Source organism: Ornithorhynchus anatinus, chromosome 2 (assembly GCF_004115215.2).
Source record: "Ornithorhynchus anatinus isolate Pmale09 chromosome 2, mOrnAna1.pri.v4, whole genome shotgun sequence".
Taxonomy (NCBI): Eukaryota; Metazoa; Chordata; class Mammalia; order Monotremata; family Ornithorhynchidae; genus Ornithorhynchus; species Ornithorhynchus anatinus.
In genome coordinates, this window is record NC_041729.1 from 42500647 (window position 1) to 42519183 (window position 18537).

Here is an 18537-nt window from a genome sequence, read left to right on the forward strand (position 1 = left end):
ATTTGATTTGTTTTGATCATTTGTTTCTATGCTCTTATTCTTTAGCCTTTGAATGCTTCCAATTTGTCTTGGTTTGTCTCCCTCTTTAGATTTAAACCCCTCAGTGACAGGAACTCAAGAGTCTAGTATAGTGCTCTGGATGCAGTCAGTATTCAGTATAATAGTGGTGATGATAGCAATAATAATGAAGTAGATAGCCTGAGAAGATGAACTGAGGTGAACTGAGAAATATGGAGAGAGAATGTGAGAGAGAAATGGAGTTAGAGGGAGATACACAGAGTAACAGAGAGATAAAGACTCAGAAAGGAAAACACAGAGATACCAACAGACTGAGGAAAAGCAAAAAGAGGAAAAAACCTCCATTTTGGTCTTTTTCCAGCCTTTCCTATCTAGGGCTCTGCCTCCTCTTCTAGGACTTGTTTCTGTGGAATGGCAGAGAGGAAGGGAAAGGGAGGGAAGTGCCTCAACTGCCATTATTTGATGGCAATTGCTTAGACTGATATTTTAGGAAAAATCTTTGGTTTTCAGGGCTTCAGTTGGGCTAAAAACCTGTCTTGGCTTTACAGTAATGTAGTAAATAGGGACTCCCTGTTTAATGCTCTTAATGTGTTCCATGAAAATACAATGTTAAGCAAAAGAGCTCTAAATAAAGTAGAGGTTCCCAGATAAAATAATGGAAGTATTTTCCATAGGAAATAACATTAACACATTCCCAGGTTACAAAAAAACTGACCAAACCAATGATGAAAAAATAATATAGTGACATGTTCAAATGGTGATATAAATATGTACCAATAATAAAAGATTTTGAGTTCTATTTTATGTGATCAAATAAAAATGATTTTCAAAGTGCTATCTTTCACAACCTACTCAGCAAAGAAGCATCTTGTGCTAATAAACTAAGGATCTATCATTAATCTAATGCCAAACAGAAAACAAACAGCTTTTGAAATGGGCTTTTAATTTCTCTCTTCAGTCAGTTAAAATACTTCAAAGGAAGGGGAGGCAAGTGGGAAGGAAGGTAAGTGTTTGAGCCAAAGTCAACTCTGCACGCACTGCAAAACCAGAGCATTATTGTGAAGTGAAAGAGCTCTCTAAAGAAAACCAGTACTAAAAGTTAAGAGTGCTATTGTGAAAGAGCTCTCCATGAAGTGCATTATCGGAGGATCCCTTTGTAGCCTTTGCTACTCATCTGGCACAATTTTGATTTTAGTATTTACCCAAAGGTGATAGCTAGTATTATGGAGTTTCCAAACTGGTCAGACACAATCATTCCTCCAAGTAAAAAACCAAAATCAGTGAGTCAGATAAAGTGTTCTTCAAAAGCTGATCACTTGAAGAATATCCACCCTGCTAGAAGTTATTTCTCTAGAGATGAACATAATTTGAAGGATTCTTCTTGGTCCTTGAAGAAGGATGATAACTATATAGCTTGAATGCTGTTGGCTTCTAGTCAGTTACAACTCACCATTTACCTTCTTATTGCACTGAGGGATATTTGATAGAGTCAGTGACTAAGATGAGACCAGTAACGAAAACCAAAGATTATCTCTGGCTCTCATGAGGTCACGGTTTTTTAAACTTCTTTGGGGATGGTGATTAAAGTCGGGAGGTAGAAATTTCATGAACATTTGAATGCATCCGAAGCCTATATTATGCCCACAGATAAATTGTCCAGGATTTAAAAAATTTAATGTCGTGTGAAGGTGGTCAGTTTATGACTCTTGAGTCAGAGGTGGCTCTCTTGAAGTCATTTGGGAACACACACTTTGTGATTCACTCCTGGATGACTTGGTTCCCAAATCAAAACCATCCTGAAACTGTTTCCGCCTCCATTCATCATAATACATCGTCATAAACTGAGAATGATAGTAGCAATAGAGAGACTGTAATTTTGCCAGTGGAAACCAGGGGGAAAGTGGGTGTCAGAGAAAGTGAGTCAGTGGTGACCAGTGCCAACCACCCCTACCATAAGTGCTTTCTTTCTTCTTCCCCCAGTCATTTGAGTTTTATGCTCTTGAACTTCTGAAAGTGAATGTCTGCATATCCAAAGGTCAGAAGGTCAGCCCACACATTGATAGCATTAGTAGAGCAAGTAGACTTCATTCCCCAATAATGCAATTCTTCCTTGAAATAAAAGTCTCTCAGTTCAGAGGCAGAGAGGAAATAAACAGCACCTCGCCTCCATTTTTTCACCTTAAAGACATAAACTCTAATCACTCAAACAGTTGCATTCATTGGGTACCTACTGGACGTAGAGCACTGTACTAAATGCTTGGAACTACTTCCATCATACATCATGCTTCCCAGAAACTTTCAGTCTAGTGGGTGAGACAGACTCTGGAGACAGATACTTGAATAAAATACCAAGAAGAAGTAATAGACTATATGAGATATGTACATAAGTGCTTGTGGGTGGGGTTGTAATTACTTAAGAGCTTAGGTGGTGCAGAAGGGTGAAGTAGGGGGAAATATGGGCTTGTTTTGGGCAGGGAATGTGTCTGCCAGTTCTGTTGTATTGTACTCTCCCAAGCACTTAGTACATTGCTCTGCACAACCTAAGCACTCAGTAAATACATTTGATTGATTGGAGATTGGGAAGAGATGTGATTTCAGAAGAGTTTTGGAGGTGGAGAGAGCTGTGCTCTGTTGGATGTTAAGACAGAGAGAGATGTAGGCACGGGGATGATGTGAGCAAGAAGTCAGCTGGGGGAGAGATGAGGACAAGACAGAGTGAGTAGGTTAACTTAAGAGGAATGACGAGTATGAGCTAAGAGTAGAGAGTAGTTCAATAGGTGGGATAAAACTGAGAGCACATCGATATTCACCATTCTTCCTCTTTCGTCCCTTGAGTTTCTTAGTTTGGGTTTTTGTGTTGCCGGAAGCATGCTTCCAGGACTGTTTGAAAGCTACAGAGGGTCTCTTCTTCCTTCCTTTAATTTAGGTACTTCCTTTCTTTAATATAGAACTCCCTTTTGCTAATAATTCTTGGTAATATGATTGGAAAACCAGTTGGCTTCATGAAAAAAGAAGTAATTTCATCTGTACAATGGGAAAACAGAATTGCACAGTTGAGATTGCTTAGCATTCTTTGGTCATATCCAGGCTATTTGGGAGGGACTTAGGTGTTCAGGTGAACTCCGTTTCAGGAAAGAAGAAACAATCATTTTCACCAAGACATCCTTGATCTTGGAGTAAATTGGAGAGAAGAGCAAAAGATTTGTGAATGGCAAAAGCAAGCTGGGTCTCCTGAAGGCAGTGCAACTTGCTTCTACAAAATCAGATATTGGAGGCTTAGGTATCATGAATATCGGACTCAAGTCTTCATGTTTTGCAGATACTTTCTTCCAAATAAAATGTGGTGGAGTCAGGAGTTGCACAGAAATCATATGACTCAACTATGCTCTTCCTCTCTCTGCAGTTAAGTACAAGTAATGATTCTTCCATGTAATGATTATGGGAGTCTTGAAGGAAAAGGACTTTGAAAAGTGAAAACTCAGGTCATGCTACCTTATCCTCCCTGTGGGGGAAAAGAATAAAGCCAAGATGCTGTGATCTTGAGTCCATCAACAAAACAGTTTCTAAGCTGTGTAGTCCATTTATAGGGGTGGCTTGGAATGGAGAAGGCATGTTTAGAGGAAAAATAGACCTGCAGCAATTCTGCTATAACTTTTCTCAACTATGTTCTCTTAAGTCCAGATTTTCTACCATCCAGTTTTCAGTCCATTCCAACTTTCTCAGCTTCTGCCGAGTCAGAAATGTGGACTTGGCAGTCAGGATTTGAGGAAGGTTTTTCTCATTCCAGTGCTCAGGAGAGTGCATAGTTCCTGCCTGTAGGCTCACATTTCATTTCCCTTTCTAGTTTTCAGTTTGGTGTCCAGACTTGGACACAGATGATCCAGAGCAAACTTGGTTGACACAGTATAAAATGGTAGCTTTCTCCCAGTTTGAAAATGCATGTCAATCGCATGCTAATTTCATTTCATTTTAAACACTTTGCTTTGGAGCCTAGAAATCTAAGTGTGTGTGTGGCATTCATTCAACTTTTCATTTTAAAAGCCCTGAGTGAAGGTATAATTATGTGGCCCTCTGAAGGAAATATTTCTTAGGATTAGAATTGCAAGATGTCTCTACCTTCCACAGCAAATTAGTTTTAAGGCAGTTCGTTTTTAACATACTTTTAAAAATGATATATAATGCTAGTGGCACTTCTAGGGCTGTTACAGTTAATTGGTCTGTCTGTGTTTCTGTTATAAACGGTCTATTTTCAAGCGTTTATTTAACTGATCATAAAATTTAGTTTTGAGATATTACTTGGCATGTCAAGCTTTTATTAAACCTTCTGGAGCTCCAGATGATGTGGACAGCTCAGGAAGGATCCTTACTTTATTAAAACATGTTACACATAAACTCCCAGCCTGAAGTGTGGTACCACCGTGTTATAAGTGGGAGATATTACAAGAGATTAACCCCCAGATTTTTATTAAGTGAAGTCATCCCATAGCCTCCAGTTTCACCCTGAAAGTTGGAGAATATAGACTTTTCTAGATATGTTTTGGTAGTATCCAGCGGGAGGTAAAATTTGAGAAAATGAGACTTCAGTGACTTCAGAGCTTGTCTCTTTAGCATGGGTACCAAATTTTAATTTTGAGCCCCAGGATAGAAAGTGGGTATTGGATATAGGAGGGATGAGAGCTGGGAGGAGATAGGTTTCAAAGAGTTAAAAAACCCAGAAAGCCCTTTGTGATTCTTTTCAGCCCTTTTTGGAAACTCCTCAGTTCTTGTCAGAGACCTGGGATGAACAAGTCTGGACATCTAGCTCAAAAGCTGTAGGGGGCTTTCCCTCTGAATGGGAAACCCTTGAAGATAGGGAGGGTTAAGTAAAGTAAGTTAAAGACCATTGCTTTCATGGGAAACAGCATGGTCTAGTGGAAAGTTTACAGACTTGGGAGTCAGAGAACCTGGGTTCTAATGCAGAACCACCTTATTTCAGAGCACCAGTTTTTAAATAGGAGTACTTTCAGGTTAATTAGGAAGCAAATGATTCAGATGTAGAGGGGGAAGAAATGCCCTTTTTGCATGATGTCTATCCCTACCAGACTAAATTGCTCCAAACCCCCAATATTAGTTGGATAGTGAGTCAGATGTCAACTTATGTACTATGTGCAGAGCACTGTACTAAGTGCTTGGAATGAACAAGTCGGCAACAGATAGAGACAGTCCCTGCCGTTTGATGGGCGTAAAGTCTGTACATATATACTCGGCATAAAACACAGCATCTATGTACATATCCATATTTTATTCATTTATATTAATGTCTGTCTCCTCGACTAGACTGTAAGCTCCTGTGGGCAGAGACCATGCCTTGCAACTCTCTTATATTGTATTCTCCCAAGCACTTAGTTTAGTGCTATGCATACGGTAAGCATTCAATAACTGTGCTTGACTGATTAACTCCAGTTAAGACTGATATTGATACTCTGAACCCTTTTTATATGGTATAAGTTAAGTGCTTACTATGTGCCAGGCTCTGTTCTAAGAGTTGAGGAAGATACAAGGTAATCAGGTTTGACACAGTCCATGTCCCACATGGGGCTCACAGTCTTCATGCCCATTTTACAGATGAGGTAACTGAAGCATAATGAAGTTAAATGAATTGCCTAAGGTCACACAGCAGACAAGTGGCAGAGCCAGAATTAGAACCACCACCACCTCCCTTTAGGTTTTGCCTAATTCAGGTATCACCAGTGTATGTCTGAACACCTCATCCGGACATCCAACTTGGAGCTCTCAAGTGCCACACCCTCTGCCTAGAATACTTTCCTCCTCCAGGCTTCCCACGTTTACTCTTTCCATCATTCAGACAGCTTTTGAAATTCCACTTCAAATTCCACTTCCTCCATAAAATCTTTCCTGGCTTCCTTAAAATGAGGTGTTGATATTTTCAGGCCCCGCTCTGTATCTTCTTCTTCTACCCCCTCTTTCCATCACACACTGCATTTTCACATTTGTTTGTCCAGAAGGTAAATATTTTAATTTGTATATTTGATATTTACCTGTATGCCTCTAAGCCCTTTTTATGTTGAACAGTAGTTTCTGAAGGTTAGAGGCTTTATGTGTTTACTGATTTGTTCAGCTTTAGTGTCCAGATAGATACTTAATGAGTTACATTCTTTCCAGTGCCTAAACTCGAGTAAATTAACTGCTAATGGAAGACTCTTTCAGTCCATTAAATAAATTAGTTTTCTGAAAAATAATATACTCCTCCAAGACCCTAGTTTATAAATTACAAGAGATTTAGGTATTGGGAGAATAGGGTCCTGTAAATTGATTTTTTGGGGGAGGAGGGGGGAGTGATTATAACTTTTTTAGGGGAAAATGGAAGACAATAATAATATTTATTAAGCACTTATCATGCCAATCACTGTACAAGTGCTGGAATTAGATACAAGAATATCGGGTCATACACAGTCACTGCCTCACATGGAGCTCACAGTCTAATTGGGAGAGATTTTTACAGATGAGGAAACTGAGACACAGAGAAGTTAAGTGACTGGCCCAAGGTCACACAGCATACAAGTGGCAGAGTTGGCACTAGAACTCAGGTTCTCTGACTCCCAAGCCCTGACAGTGTAGAAGCCCAATCCATGAGGCATTAAAATCTGTTTTAATGTCTGTCTCCCCCCTTCCCCAAGCACTTGGTTCAGTGTTCTGCACACAGTAAGTGCTAAATAAATACTATTGATTGATTGACTGGTGGGAACCATGGGACAGGACTCCCAGCTTTGTTCATCCCAGGTCTTCACAGTCAAACCTGAGAGCTACTGAGAGAGGCTGAAAATGGGATCCTTCTGAGCCATTAGGTCTTCGAAACCCACCTTCCACACCCTAGCCTATCCCATCCCCCATTTTGCCCCACACTCAAAATGAAAAGTTGACACCTGGCTGCAGGTCGTTTGGCTCCATGTTCAAAGCGGTACTTGGGGTGCTGTGTCCCCGCTGTACAAAGAGAATGGGAACAGCCTGCACCTAGCCTATTTGGCCTTTTGAAAAAGGGAAAGAGCAAGTAAGGGGAAGTGGTTTATTTATATTCATGTTTATCTCTCCCTCTAGACTTGCAAGCCCCTTACTAACTCTACTGTATCGTACTCTTCTAAGTGCTTGGGACAGTACTCTGCACACAGTAAAATGCACAATAAATACCACTAAGTGATTGATTGACTGAATACCACCGATTGGGAGGGACATATTGGAAAGAAAATGAGGAGAGAGTGAACATATGAGGGGAAAGAGCAAATGAAGTGTGTATGAAATAGTAGAGGTTGGGATATGTGATAGAGCTTCCTGTTACATTAATAAATCTTCCTTAGTGACCCCGAGTCATTTGCAGCCCTTAGACGTTTTATTTTAGGATTGTTAATATTTCCTCACCTTCCATTTTTTTTTAGACTAGTGCCTGCCAGGAAAATCTCAGAATTTTCACTGTGAGGAAATATCCCCCAAGTTCATGTGTTGCCTATAATCGATGCTGATCCGAAATCTCATTTAAAGTACCTGACATCCTTTGGGGTCCTAACTGATTTAAGCAATGGACAATTTTGATAGTCCAGCAGTTATCATTATAAATCTTACAAATGAAAGCCTGATTTGAGTTCAGCTTCCACTTCACACTCTTGCTTGGGACATATTTACATACGCAAGCCTAGAACAGAAATCTCAGTGCCAGGAGAGAAAACGTCCTATTTTCCAAAACACTACTTGGCTTAATTTAATTCCTTACATACATCTAGTGAGGTCTGCTCTACTTTGGACTTCAAACTTAAAAATGACAACTTGAAACCCAGTTTTGGAAACAGATCTTGCTGTCTCTTCCAGGGAGGGTAAAGATTATACAGCGTAAGAAAGAATGCCTCACTTACTCCATGTGAACTTCCTGGGCAGGCCGGAAAGCAATTTTCGTGGTCAGGCATATTTTTGGGGCATATTTGCAAACCTGCTTTTAAACCACTTCTGACGATGGAGTCTCCCAACAAGAGTAACAGATGAGAACCTGTGCCAAGGAATGGACTCTAGTGGTGGTGGTTTGCATAACATTAATCACACTCTCGCTTCCGTACCCAATCATGGCAGAAATTGTGGATTCAGCCATGTCATGAAAAGGACAGAAATTACTCTTGAAAACTATAAGCACTGTGAAAACACGATGAGAAGCAGTGTGGCCTAGTGGAAAGAGAACGGGCCTGTGCCTGGGGGCCAGAAGGATCTGGGTTCTAGTCCTGGCTCTGCCAATTGTTTGCTGTGTGACCTTGGATAAGTCACTTCACTTCTCAGTACCTCAGTTACCCATCCATAGAATGGGGATTAAGATTGTGAGCTCCATGTGGAATGTGGACTGTGTGCTGCCTGATTAGTTTGTATCTACCCCTGTGCCTAGTAGGGTGCCTGGTACATAATAAGTGCTTAACAAATACCATAAAAAAACAACTGCAAATAAGAAGACTTCAAAACAGTACTGATTAGGGAAGAGTGCATGTAAGTGAAAGGGGAAACAAGAGCCTTTAAACCCCAAATAATCATTCAGTGGTATTTGAGCATTTATTGTGGGCAGACCATTATAATAAATGCTTGGAAAAGAACAATACAATAGAGTTGATAGACATAATCCCTTCCCTCAAGGAGCTTGCAGTCTACTTGGGAAGCAGCTTGGGAAGCAGCATGGCTCAGTGGAAAGAGCCTGGGCTTCGGAGTCAGAGGTCATGGGTTTGATTCCCGGCTCTGCCACTTGTCAACTGTGTGACTGTGGGCAAGTCACTTAACTTCTCTGTGCCTCAGTTACCTCATCTGTAAAATGGGGATTAACTGTGAGCCTCACGTGGGACAACCCGATTACCCTCTATCTACCGCAGTGCTTAGAACAGTGCTCTGCACATAGTAAGCGCTTAACAAATACCAACATTATTATTAACATTATTACTGAAGAAAGAAGAAAGTATTAGAAAAAGCAAGGGAATCGGGGACTTGAGAGTAATAACTCTGACTAGAGTTAATGTCCTTTATTCCATTTTGCCTTGGTGCTCTCTTTTTCATTTTATCTTTTCCGCATCCACCAGAGCTGAGAATAAGGCAATAGGAGCTTTTTCAAGAGAGGCTGTGGCTTGTGTTTTTCCTTGTTTCAAAAAATCAACTTGCTATCTCCATTTTGCTTCTCCTTTTCACTGAATATGGTAGTAAAGGTAGACTGCTTTCTCATTCAGGTGTCGGGTTACATCTCAAAATGTTTTACTACTTTTGCCATAACTTTATTTAGTCCATAGCAGTCAGTCATTGTCAAAAATAGCAAGAACTATGTTGTAGTGGTTCTTGGTGCCTTCCCATATGATGGTATCGTCCCATTGCAATTTGTATCTGTGCACTGTGAATACACCTTTTTGTAAACAGTGTGAAAATCTTAGGAAAGGAATAGCTGTTGGGATTGAAAATGACCTACCGTTATTATTAATAATAAAAGTAATGGTAGTAATGATTGCATAGATTAGTAATTACTTGGAATGGATCACAGCCAACCCATTATTATTCACTGAGGGTTCATCTCCTTTATGAAAAATTCATAACATTTTAAAAACTCTCAATAGTTATAAACCTGTGATCCTATAAGTCTTGTCCCATACAGGTATTCAAAGCCTATAAAGGGCTTCTGTCTAGGTGTTGCTGACTTAAGTCTCCCTCCCTGGACATGTAAATAAGTCATTAGATTCTGGACACCTCATTTCTTTTTTTTAATGGCACTTAGTCTGTGCCAGGCATTGTACTAAATGCTGGGATAGATACAAGATAATCAGTTGGACACAGTCCCTTTCCACATAGGGTTTACACATGAGAGAACAGAGGTAGAGAGAAGTTAATTGATTTGGCCAGGATTGCACAGCAGACAAGTGGAGCTGGGGTTAGAACACAGTTCTTCTGACTCCCATTTCCATGCTCTTTCCACTATGTCACACTGCTTCTCTCCAGCCAAAGATTGTATCTTTTTGTATGTTCTCCAAACCCCTACTATCAGAATACGGTGCCCAGAGTAGGTGCTCAATAATACCTCAATAATGGAGTCACAGCATGGCCTAGTGGATAGAACATGGGCTTAGGAGTCAGAAGGAGAAACAGTGTGGCTCAGTGGAAAGATCCCAGGCTTGGGAGTTGGAGGTCATGGTTTCAAATCCCAGATCTGCCGTTTGTCAGCTGTGTGACTTTGGGCAAGTCACTTAATTTCTCTGTGCCTCAGTTACCTCAGCTGTAAAATGGGGATTAAGACTGTGAGCCCCACCTGGGACAACCTGATCACCTTGTATCCTTCCCAGCACTTAGAACAGTGCTTTGCACATAGTAAGCACTTAACAAATGCCATTATTATTATTCTAATCCCAGCTCTGCCACTTGTCTGCTGTTTGACCTCGGGCAAGTCACTTCTTCTCTGTGCCTTTGTTGCCTCATCTGTAAAAAAGGGGGTTAAGAGTGTGAGCGCCATGTGGGACATAGTCTGTGTTCAACCTGATTAGCTTGTATTTACCCCAGTGTTTAGTACAATGCTGGGCATACAGTGTGTGCTTTGTAGAGGTCAAAAGAAAAAAATGAATAAATTATTTAGTTGTTAAAAGGCAGTCTCCTCCTCTGGTTCAGCTGCCTCCTCTGTATTACCTCTTATTTGCACTATCTGTGCCACTGCTCTTCTGAAGTAGCAGAGATAATAAAGACTTGATAAACTACTTTTTTGCAAAGATATCTAAAAATATATGAAAAAGTTATGAAAAAACCCAAGATAAGAATGGGAAAATTATTAAATATCTTTGCAAAAAAGATATCTATTTTCCCATTCTTATCTTGGGTTTTTTCATAATGAAATTCCTTCTGAATTAGGAAGGTCTAGGTATTATTACATTTTATAAGTGGAGAAACTGAGGCACAGAGCAGGTGAGTGACCTGCCCAGAGTTGTCCATTGAGTCAGTGGTGAAACTGTGATTAGGATATACACTTCCTGATTTGAAGTCCCTGTCAATCATCTATCACCTAATCTCCCATCTCCCCTCCCTATTTTCCCTCCCTTTACCTCACCTATACACTTGACTCTGTACCCCCACCCCCTCACAAGCACTTAAGTATTCACTTCTCTCCCCCTACACCTATATTGGCATATGTTATCCCTTGCATCCCTACCTATAATTGATTTTAATATCCTTCTCCCTTCTCCCTTGCTAGATTGTAAATTCCTTGACGGCAGGGATCATGTCTGCTTACTCTATTGAACTTTCCCCAGTGCCTTCCCCAGGGCTTTACACCCAGTACATACTCAACAAATACTATTGCTTGGTATTTGTTGAGTACCATCATCACTATCAATGTATTTATCGAGTGTTTAGTGTATCCAGAAGTACTAAGCAGTTGAGAGAGTACAGTAGGATACGTAGGCACAATCCTTGTCCTCACAGGCCTTAAAAATCTATCAGGGAGAAGGCATTAAAATAAATGACATAGTAAGTGAAGCAACGTTCATTCATTCATTCATTCATTCATTCATTCATTCCTTCAATAGTGTTTATTGAGCGCTTAATATGTGCCGAGCACTGTACTAAGCATTTGGAATGAACAAGTCGGCAAAAGATAGAGACAGTCCCTGCCGTCTGACGGGCTTACAGTCTAATCGGGGGAGACGGACAGACAAGAACAATGGCAATAAATAGAGTCGAGGGGAAGAACATCTCGTAAAAACAATGGCAACTAAATAGAATCAAGGCGATGTACATTTCATTAACAAAATAAATAGGGTAATGAAAATATATACAGTTGAGCGGACGAGTGCAGTGCTGAGGGGATGGGAAAGGAGAGGGGGAGGAGCAGAGGGAAATGGGGGGAAAAGAGGATTTAGCTGCAGAGAGGTGAAGGGGGGCAGTAGAGGGAGAAGGGACGCTCAGTCTGGGAAGGCCTCTTGGAGGAGGTGAGCTGTAAGTAGGGTTTTGAAGAGGGGAAGAGAATTAGTTTGGCGGAGGTGAGGAGGGAGGGCATTCCGGGACCGTGGGAGGACGTGGCCCAGGGGTCGACGGCGGGATAGGCGAGACCGAGGGACGGTGAGGAGGTGGGCGGCAGAGGAGCGGAGCGTGCAGGGTGGGCAGTGGTAAGAGAGAAGGGAGGAGAGGTAGGAGGGGGCAAGGTGATGGACAGCCTTGAAGCCTAGAGTGATATGTTACATAAGTGCTGTTGGGGTAGGGGTTGGGGTGAGTACTTAAGTACTTAGAGGGTATGGACTTAAGTGCAAAGATGATACAGTAGAGAAGGAAAATAGATTGAGGAGATGAGAGGTTAGTCAGGGAAGGCTTCGTGGAGGAGATGTGATTTTAATAGGGCTTTAAAGATCGAGAGAATAGTGACTTGTCATGTATGTAGGGGAAAGAGTTCCATGCAGGGAGAAGTATGAGCAAGTGGTAAAGAGTGAGAGAGATGAGCCTGAGGCACAATGAGTAGGTTGGTATTAATCATTGGTATTCATTGAGCACTTACCATGTGCAGAGCACTGTACTAAGTGATGATGATGATGGTATTTGTTAAGCGCTTACTATGTGCCAAGCACTGTTCTAAGCCCTAGTGTAGATATGAGGTAATCAGGTTGTTCCACGTGGAGCTCACAGTCTTTATCCCCATTTTACAGATGAGGTAACTGAGGCACAGAGAAGTTAAATGACTTGCCTAAAGTCACACAGTTGATAAGTGGAAGAGCCAGGATTAGGACCCATGACCTCTGATTCCCAAGCCCATGCTCTTTCCACTAAGCCGCACTGCTTCTCCAGTACTTAGGAGAGTACTGTACAATAAAGTGGTAAATTCTCTGCCCACAATGAGTTTACTGTCTGGTATTAGAGGAGTAAAGTGTGCTGGCTGTGTTTTAATGGGAGAAAAGTAAGGCTAAGTACGAGGGAAAGAGTTGAGTTAGTACCTTAAAACTGATAAGGAGTTCGGGCTTGATGTGAAAGTGGATGGCCAACCACTGGAGGATTTTGAGGAGTGGGGAGATGTGCTCAAAATGCTTTACCTACTTGAGTAACTCCTGAGTGCTAAGCACCATACTAAGCACTTGGGAAGTTCAGAAGTTAGCAAGACACATTCCTGGCCCTCAAAGACCTTGCAGTTTAATGTTGGAGACTGGTAAAAGTTATTTGCTTGAAATAATTGTAAAGCTGTTGGAACTCTTTATCATAAATAAATGGATCTCATTACTGGGAAAGGTCTTCTAGTTAAACACATGTGTAATGAACCTTGTAACTACATTTTTTTTGCAAGCTAATTACCACTTTTTAAATAAATCAAAATGATGTTAAATGCCAGGTTTCCAATTTATTTTATTCATGTACTCTTGCTAATTTCAGGTAATAGGAATTGCATTTTTACTTAGTTAACTGAAAATTTATTATAAAGGCATTCTCGCATAACTTCTGAATAATATGACTCTAAAGCCGTTTGGAATTATTTCATTTTTGAATGTACACTTAAATATATGCATATGTACTTGAGTACCGAGGGTAGGAATAAAATTTGTAAACACAAGTACATTTATCCCCTTTATTATACTGTCTCCATCCATGGGATGATATTTTCTATAAATGTAAGTAAGCTCAGAGGAAGCATTTCAATGGAGTTAAAATCTGAGTCTTGGTACCTTGCATTAATAGTAAATGAAAGAGTAAATTTAGCCTTGGGTTGTGTATTCTATCTGCCCTTCAGATACAAAACAGTTCAGGAAAGACATTTGTAGGAGCACGCTATGCAAATATTTGTATAATGCCTTGTGCTCTTATCAGTTTCTTTCTTCTCTCTAATAGGGCAGCACACTGAGGAAACGGAAGATGTATGAGGAATTCCTAAGCAAGGTCTCCATTTTGGGTCAGTTGTTCTTTATTCTTCAGTGTCGGCGTGTCTCTCTCATGCGTGCTGGCTAAGTGTATTTCTGTTTGGGATGAAATGGTGAAAGCGGTAAACTATATAATAGAATTCTTCCCAGTAGAATATCCATCTAGAAAAACATGTCAGAAGCATACAATCATGAGGGCAGGAAGAGATGTAAAAGGTCATCTCAGCTAGCTTTTCAGTTGAAGATTGGCCCACAGGCTGGGGAACTGAAAAAAACTAGGTGTAGTTTCAAACTGCAGATAATTTTTAAAAATAAAAACAAAGGGAAAAATCAGCCCCTTGCCGAGGCCTTGCACCAATGCTCATAATCATCGGGAGTATGCATATCGTCAAGGCTTTGGAGTCAGGAGGTCGTGGGTTTTAATCCCGGCTTTGCCACTTGTCTGCTGTATGATCTCGGGTAAGGGTCTTCACTTCTCTGGGACTCAGTTACCATGTCTGTAAAATGGGAGTTGAGTCTGTGAGCCCCACATGGGACAGGGACTGTGTCCAACTCGATTTCCTTGTATCCACCCCAGCGCTTAGTACAGTGCCTGGCCCACAGTAAGCACTTATCAAATATCACAATTGTTGTTATTATTTTTATTAATGTGATATTGATAAGGCAGGCCATTCAAGTCCACAGCTACCAGCAGTGTGACATCTGGCCTGAAGGACTGTCCAGTAACAGAACTTTTTTTAATGATGGTATTTGTTAAGCACTCATTATGTGCCAAGCACTGTACTAAGCATTGAGATACAAAATAATCAGGTTGGAAATAGTCCCCTCCCCCTTTTTTTTTTTTCATTGGTTCCACTTAATGGAAATAACCTGCTAGTTAATAAGAATAATAGTAATGGTATTTATTAAGCACTTACTATGTGTCAAGCAGTATTCTAAGCGCTGGGGTAGATACAAACTCATCAGGTTGGACACAGTCCCTGTCCCACATGGGGCTCATAGTCTTAAACCCCATTTTACAGTTGAGGTAACTGAGGTACAGAGAAGTGAAGTGACTTGCCCAGAATCACACAGCTGACAAGTGGCAGAGCCACTAGATGACTCTGGTCTAAAGGAAATTTGGAAAGATGAGTAATTTAGTGTCATGTTTTACTATCATCCAAGATCTTTCTACTTTTAAGGTGAGAAATGTTTCCTGTAAAAGAGATGATGTAACCTCTCATATAATTTTGCGGACATTAAACAAACTAACACCCCAAAATCAAAATGGTCTGAAGCCTATTCTTTTTGGTCTGTGGCTTTTATAATCTTGTCAAGCATCCTTAAAACATCTGTTTAGCTTCATGTGTGTGGATAATGTTTTTCTTTGATTAATGTGATAGTCACAAAATGTGGACATGTTCTTGATGGCCTTCAGTAGGAAAAACAACAAGCTCCTAATCCCTCCTGATCAATCACCATTAAAAGAAGAAAAGTCTCTAATAAATGGAGCAGTTAGACAATACAGAAAGGTTGACTTTGGAGGATGTGTATCATATTTCAGTTGAGAAATTTACCTTTAGAGTGTATTCTTAAATTATTTTTTCTAGGACTAAGTAAACTATTTCTAGTTATAATTCTAAATTTTAATCACATAGATATGAAAAGAAAATTGTACTTAAAAAAAAAGAAGATTGGTCCTCTTTCCTGGAGAGTGAAAAAGACTGAAAATGGAGTTGAGTTTCCTACATGGTCTCTGCTGAAAGTCAGCAGTTGAATAACGTGAATAGGCAGAATTTAGAATTAAATTATTCTTTTAGATCATTTTTATTTCCAGTATAACAAGAGCATCTTCTTCATTGCTGAATTTAAGATCGTTTGTTTTTTAACACTGGAAACATCAATTTTTCTAAATTATTTCTTGATGCTTTATAAAACTCCACCAGCATTTATTTTGGGCAATTCAATGTTGAAATGTTTAAAATGAATTTCTTGAAAAGGTTCATTAAATGTCACTTAAACTCCAGTCATAGGTTGCTGCTGTAAGTATATTCTGTGATTTCTAAATATAGCAGGTTTTTAGCATTCAGTGTATTGATTGTTTCAAGGGGGTCTGAATTTAGTTGAAAAGACTGAAAAATGTTTTTTTGTTTTCAAAGAATTGCCACAAATCCATTTGACATTTTATAAATTTTGTTGAATAAAACTGACATGGCATTATCTTCTCTTTCCTCTCGATCTCTCTCTCTGATCTCTTCTAATCTTGGCAAAATACAATAGAGGGATTTTTTTTAGTGATTATGAAGCTGTTGAAACTCTTTATCAGAAATAAACATTCTCAAATTACTAGGAAAAGTCTTCTAGTAAACAAATGTGGAATCGAATCCAGTAACTACTTTTTTGGGCAAACATAATACCATTAATTACCATTTTGAAAATAAATACAAATTATGTTGTTAAATGCCAGGTTTACCATGTATTTTATTCTTATCCTCATAGTAATATCAGGGATATAATAATCAATATTCTTACATAACTTCTAAATAATATGACTCTAACACTGTTCTCAATTAGTAAATGACCATATCCATAATGCCAGAGCACATTTTTTTAGAATGTTTCTGAGCAAACTTACTTAAAATGACATCAATTCACTTGCACTACAACTACAAAATTGTTTAGGGTTTTGAAAAGAAACCAGCTGTTCATATTTCAATATAAGCACTATTGTATAATTTGTAACATTTAGAACTGGCAAGAAGTTTTTTAGCGATTCCCAATGTTAACCTAGTTTTTAAATAAATTGCCTTTACCTTTATTTTTAGCATCTGCCCTATATACAGGGCAAAATCAAATGAAATTTACTTTACCAAAAAAAGAAAATGCAATAATTATTCAAATAAGTTTTTTTCCTACAGAAAGCACATATCCCTTCTCTGCTTTGGAGGAGGTGGAGAAAAGATGGAGATGGAAATTTTAAGCTTCACTATTTGTTTTAAAAGATTAAAATTTCTATTATAATTAAGCATTTTCACCTTAAACAGTTAAAACTAGGATATGTTTCTAAATGAGAACATTAAGGCCAGTACAAATTCCTTCAATATTTCTCAGATAGATGATGATGATGCTGTTTGGTTGCACAGTTTGCTTTCACCATTAAATTGAATTGAAGTCATCAAGCATTCATAAATATTTATTAAGTGCTTATTGTTTTCAGAGCACTGTACTAAGTGCTTGGGAGATTACAAAATAAATAGAAAACCTTTGCAGTCTAAGTAGTCATAGTATTTTTGCAAAAGTGATTCTTGCTAAATAATTTGCTATTCCCCCCCTAATTTTCAGGTTTGACTAATTGCATCTCTTACAGTGTTATACCATGTATAGTTGCTAAAGGCTGGGTTCTAATCATATGTTGCAAGTGTCCAACTAATTTTAAAGTCTCTGGGCTTTTGCAGTATAAAGAGATTGGAAAATGCATTTTTGTAACCTTTGCTGCCTCATGTTTTATTCATTATTCCCTCAGCAAAGTTTAATCATCGCAGCTATTTTTCAGATTTTTTTGAGTATACATTCTGAGGAAAAAGGCAAAAAAGATTATCTTTTATTTTCAAATGTTTCAGGAGGAATACTGATAGCATTGTCATGGTTTAGGTCGCAAATTCCACACCTTGTGAGATTCAGTGAACAGTTTTTTGTTTGTTTTTTTAATCTCTATTGCTTTAGAATCATTGGATAAATGGGAGCGACTGACAGTGGCTGATGCACTTGAACCTGTCCAGTTTGAAGATGGAGAAAAAATTGTCGTTCAGGGTGAACCAGGGGATGATTTCTTCATTATTACGGAGGTGAGTGCTACTTCATGAGACTTCTCTATCTCTCTACTACTGAACTAATATTTGTAGCCCTAATTATCTGGATCTTGGGACCATCTAGGTCAGTTTGCATTTAGCCCTCACTGTAGCATTCTTCTAAAAAGCAAGCAATTCCAAGACTTCTGGGCCATCCTCTTCAACTCTCGAAAATTGTCCAACAGTGGTATTCCTCCAGTCAATCAGTCATTGGAATTGGGTGCTTACGAAAGGTGACCCAGATTTCCTGAGGTGAGGGAATAGCTTTGTTTCAGCTCTTTCCCTAACTGCTTTCTCCAGCGAACCACCATTCCTAAAACTTCCTTCCTCCAGGCCATTGGTTTTAATATGGTTTGTTGAGTATTAAATTAGTTTTGTATTAAATTAGTTTTAAATCACAGGCTTCTCTGGGTCCTTCAGATTATCAATCAGATAAGCTAGGGCCAGTTCCGATATGTCCAAATAGTGAAAAACCCAGTGTAGAACTCTTTCTTCAAAAGGAACAAACTTTGGCCATAGAATGGAAAATGTAGATCTTCTCTCCAAAAGAATTTCAACAAATATTGTGTTACCTTTAAATGATGATGGTGTCTTCTGTCGGGAATGACAGATGAGCCTCAGTCCTGAGATTTCAGGTCAAAGAACCTGCGCGAAGCAATTGATTATAGCCGCTAGTGGTTTTGCCCAATACCGCTCACACTTTTTAATCCCTGTCGGTCATTTTCTGGACCAGAGGAGCATGTAGTGCAACAAGCAAAACGAACAAGTAGGTGGGCTGGGCTACGGCACATCGCAGAGTTCATTTAAAAATATTTTGGGAA

General features: G+C 39.4%; 1 protein-coding gene across 1 annotated transcript in view; it reads left to right on the forward strand.

Moving 5' to 3' along the window:
* Positions 1–18537, forward strand: part of PRKAR1B (protein kinase cAMP-dependent type I regulatory subunit beta) — a 171240-nt gene that overhangs the window by 119063 nt on the left and 33640 nt on the right. The window contains exons 8-9 of the mRNA XM_029053257.1: positions 13861–13921; positions 17592–17713. Of these exons, the coding sequence (XP_028909090.1) occupies positions 13861–13921; positions 17592–17713 (183 nt within the window). The remainder of the gene's footprint in view (positions 1–13860; positions 13922–17591; positions 17714–18537) is intronic.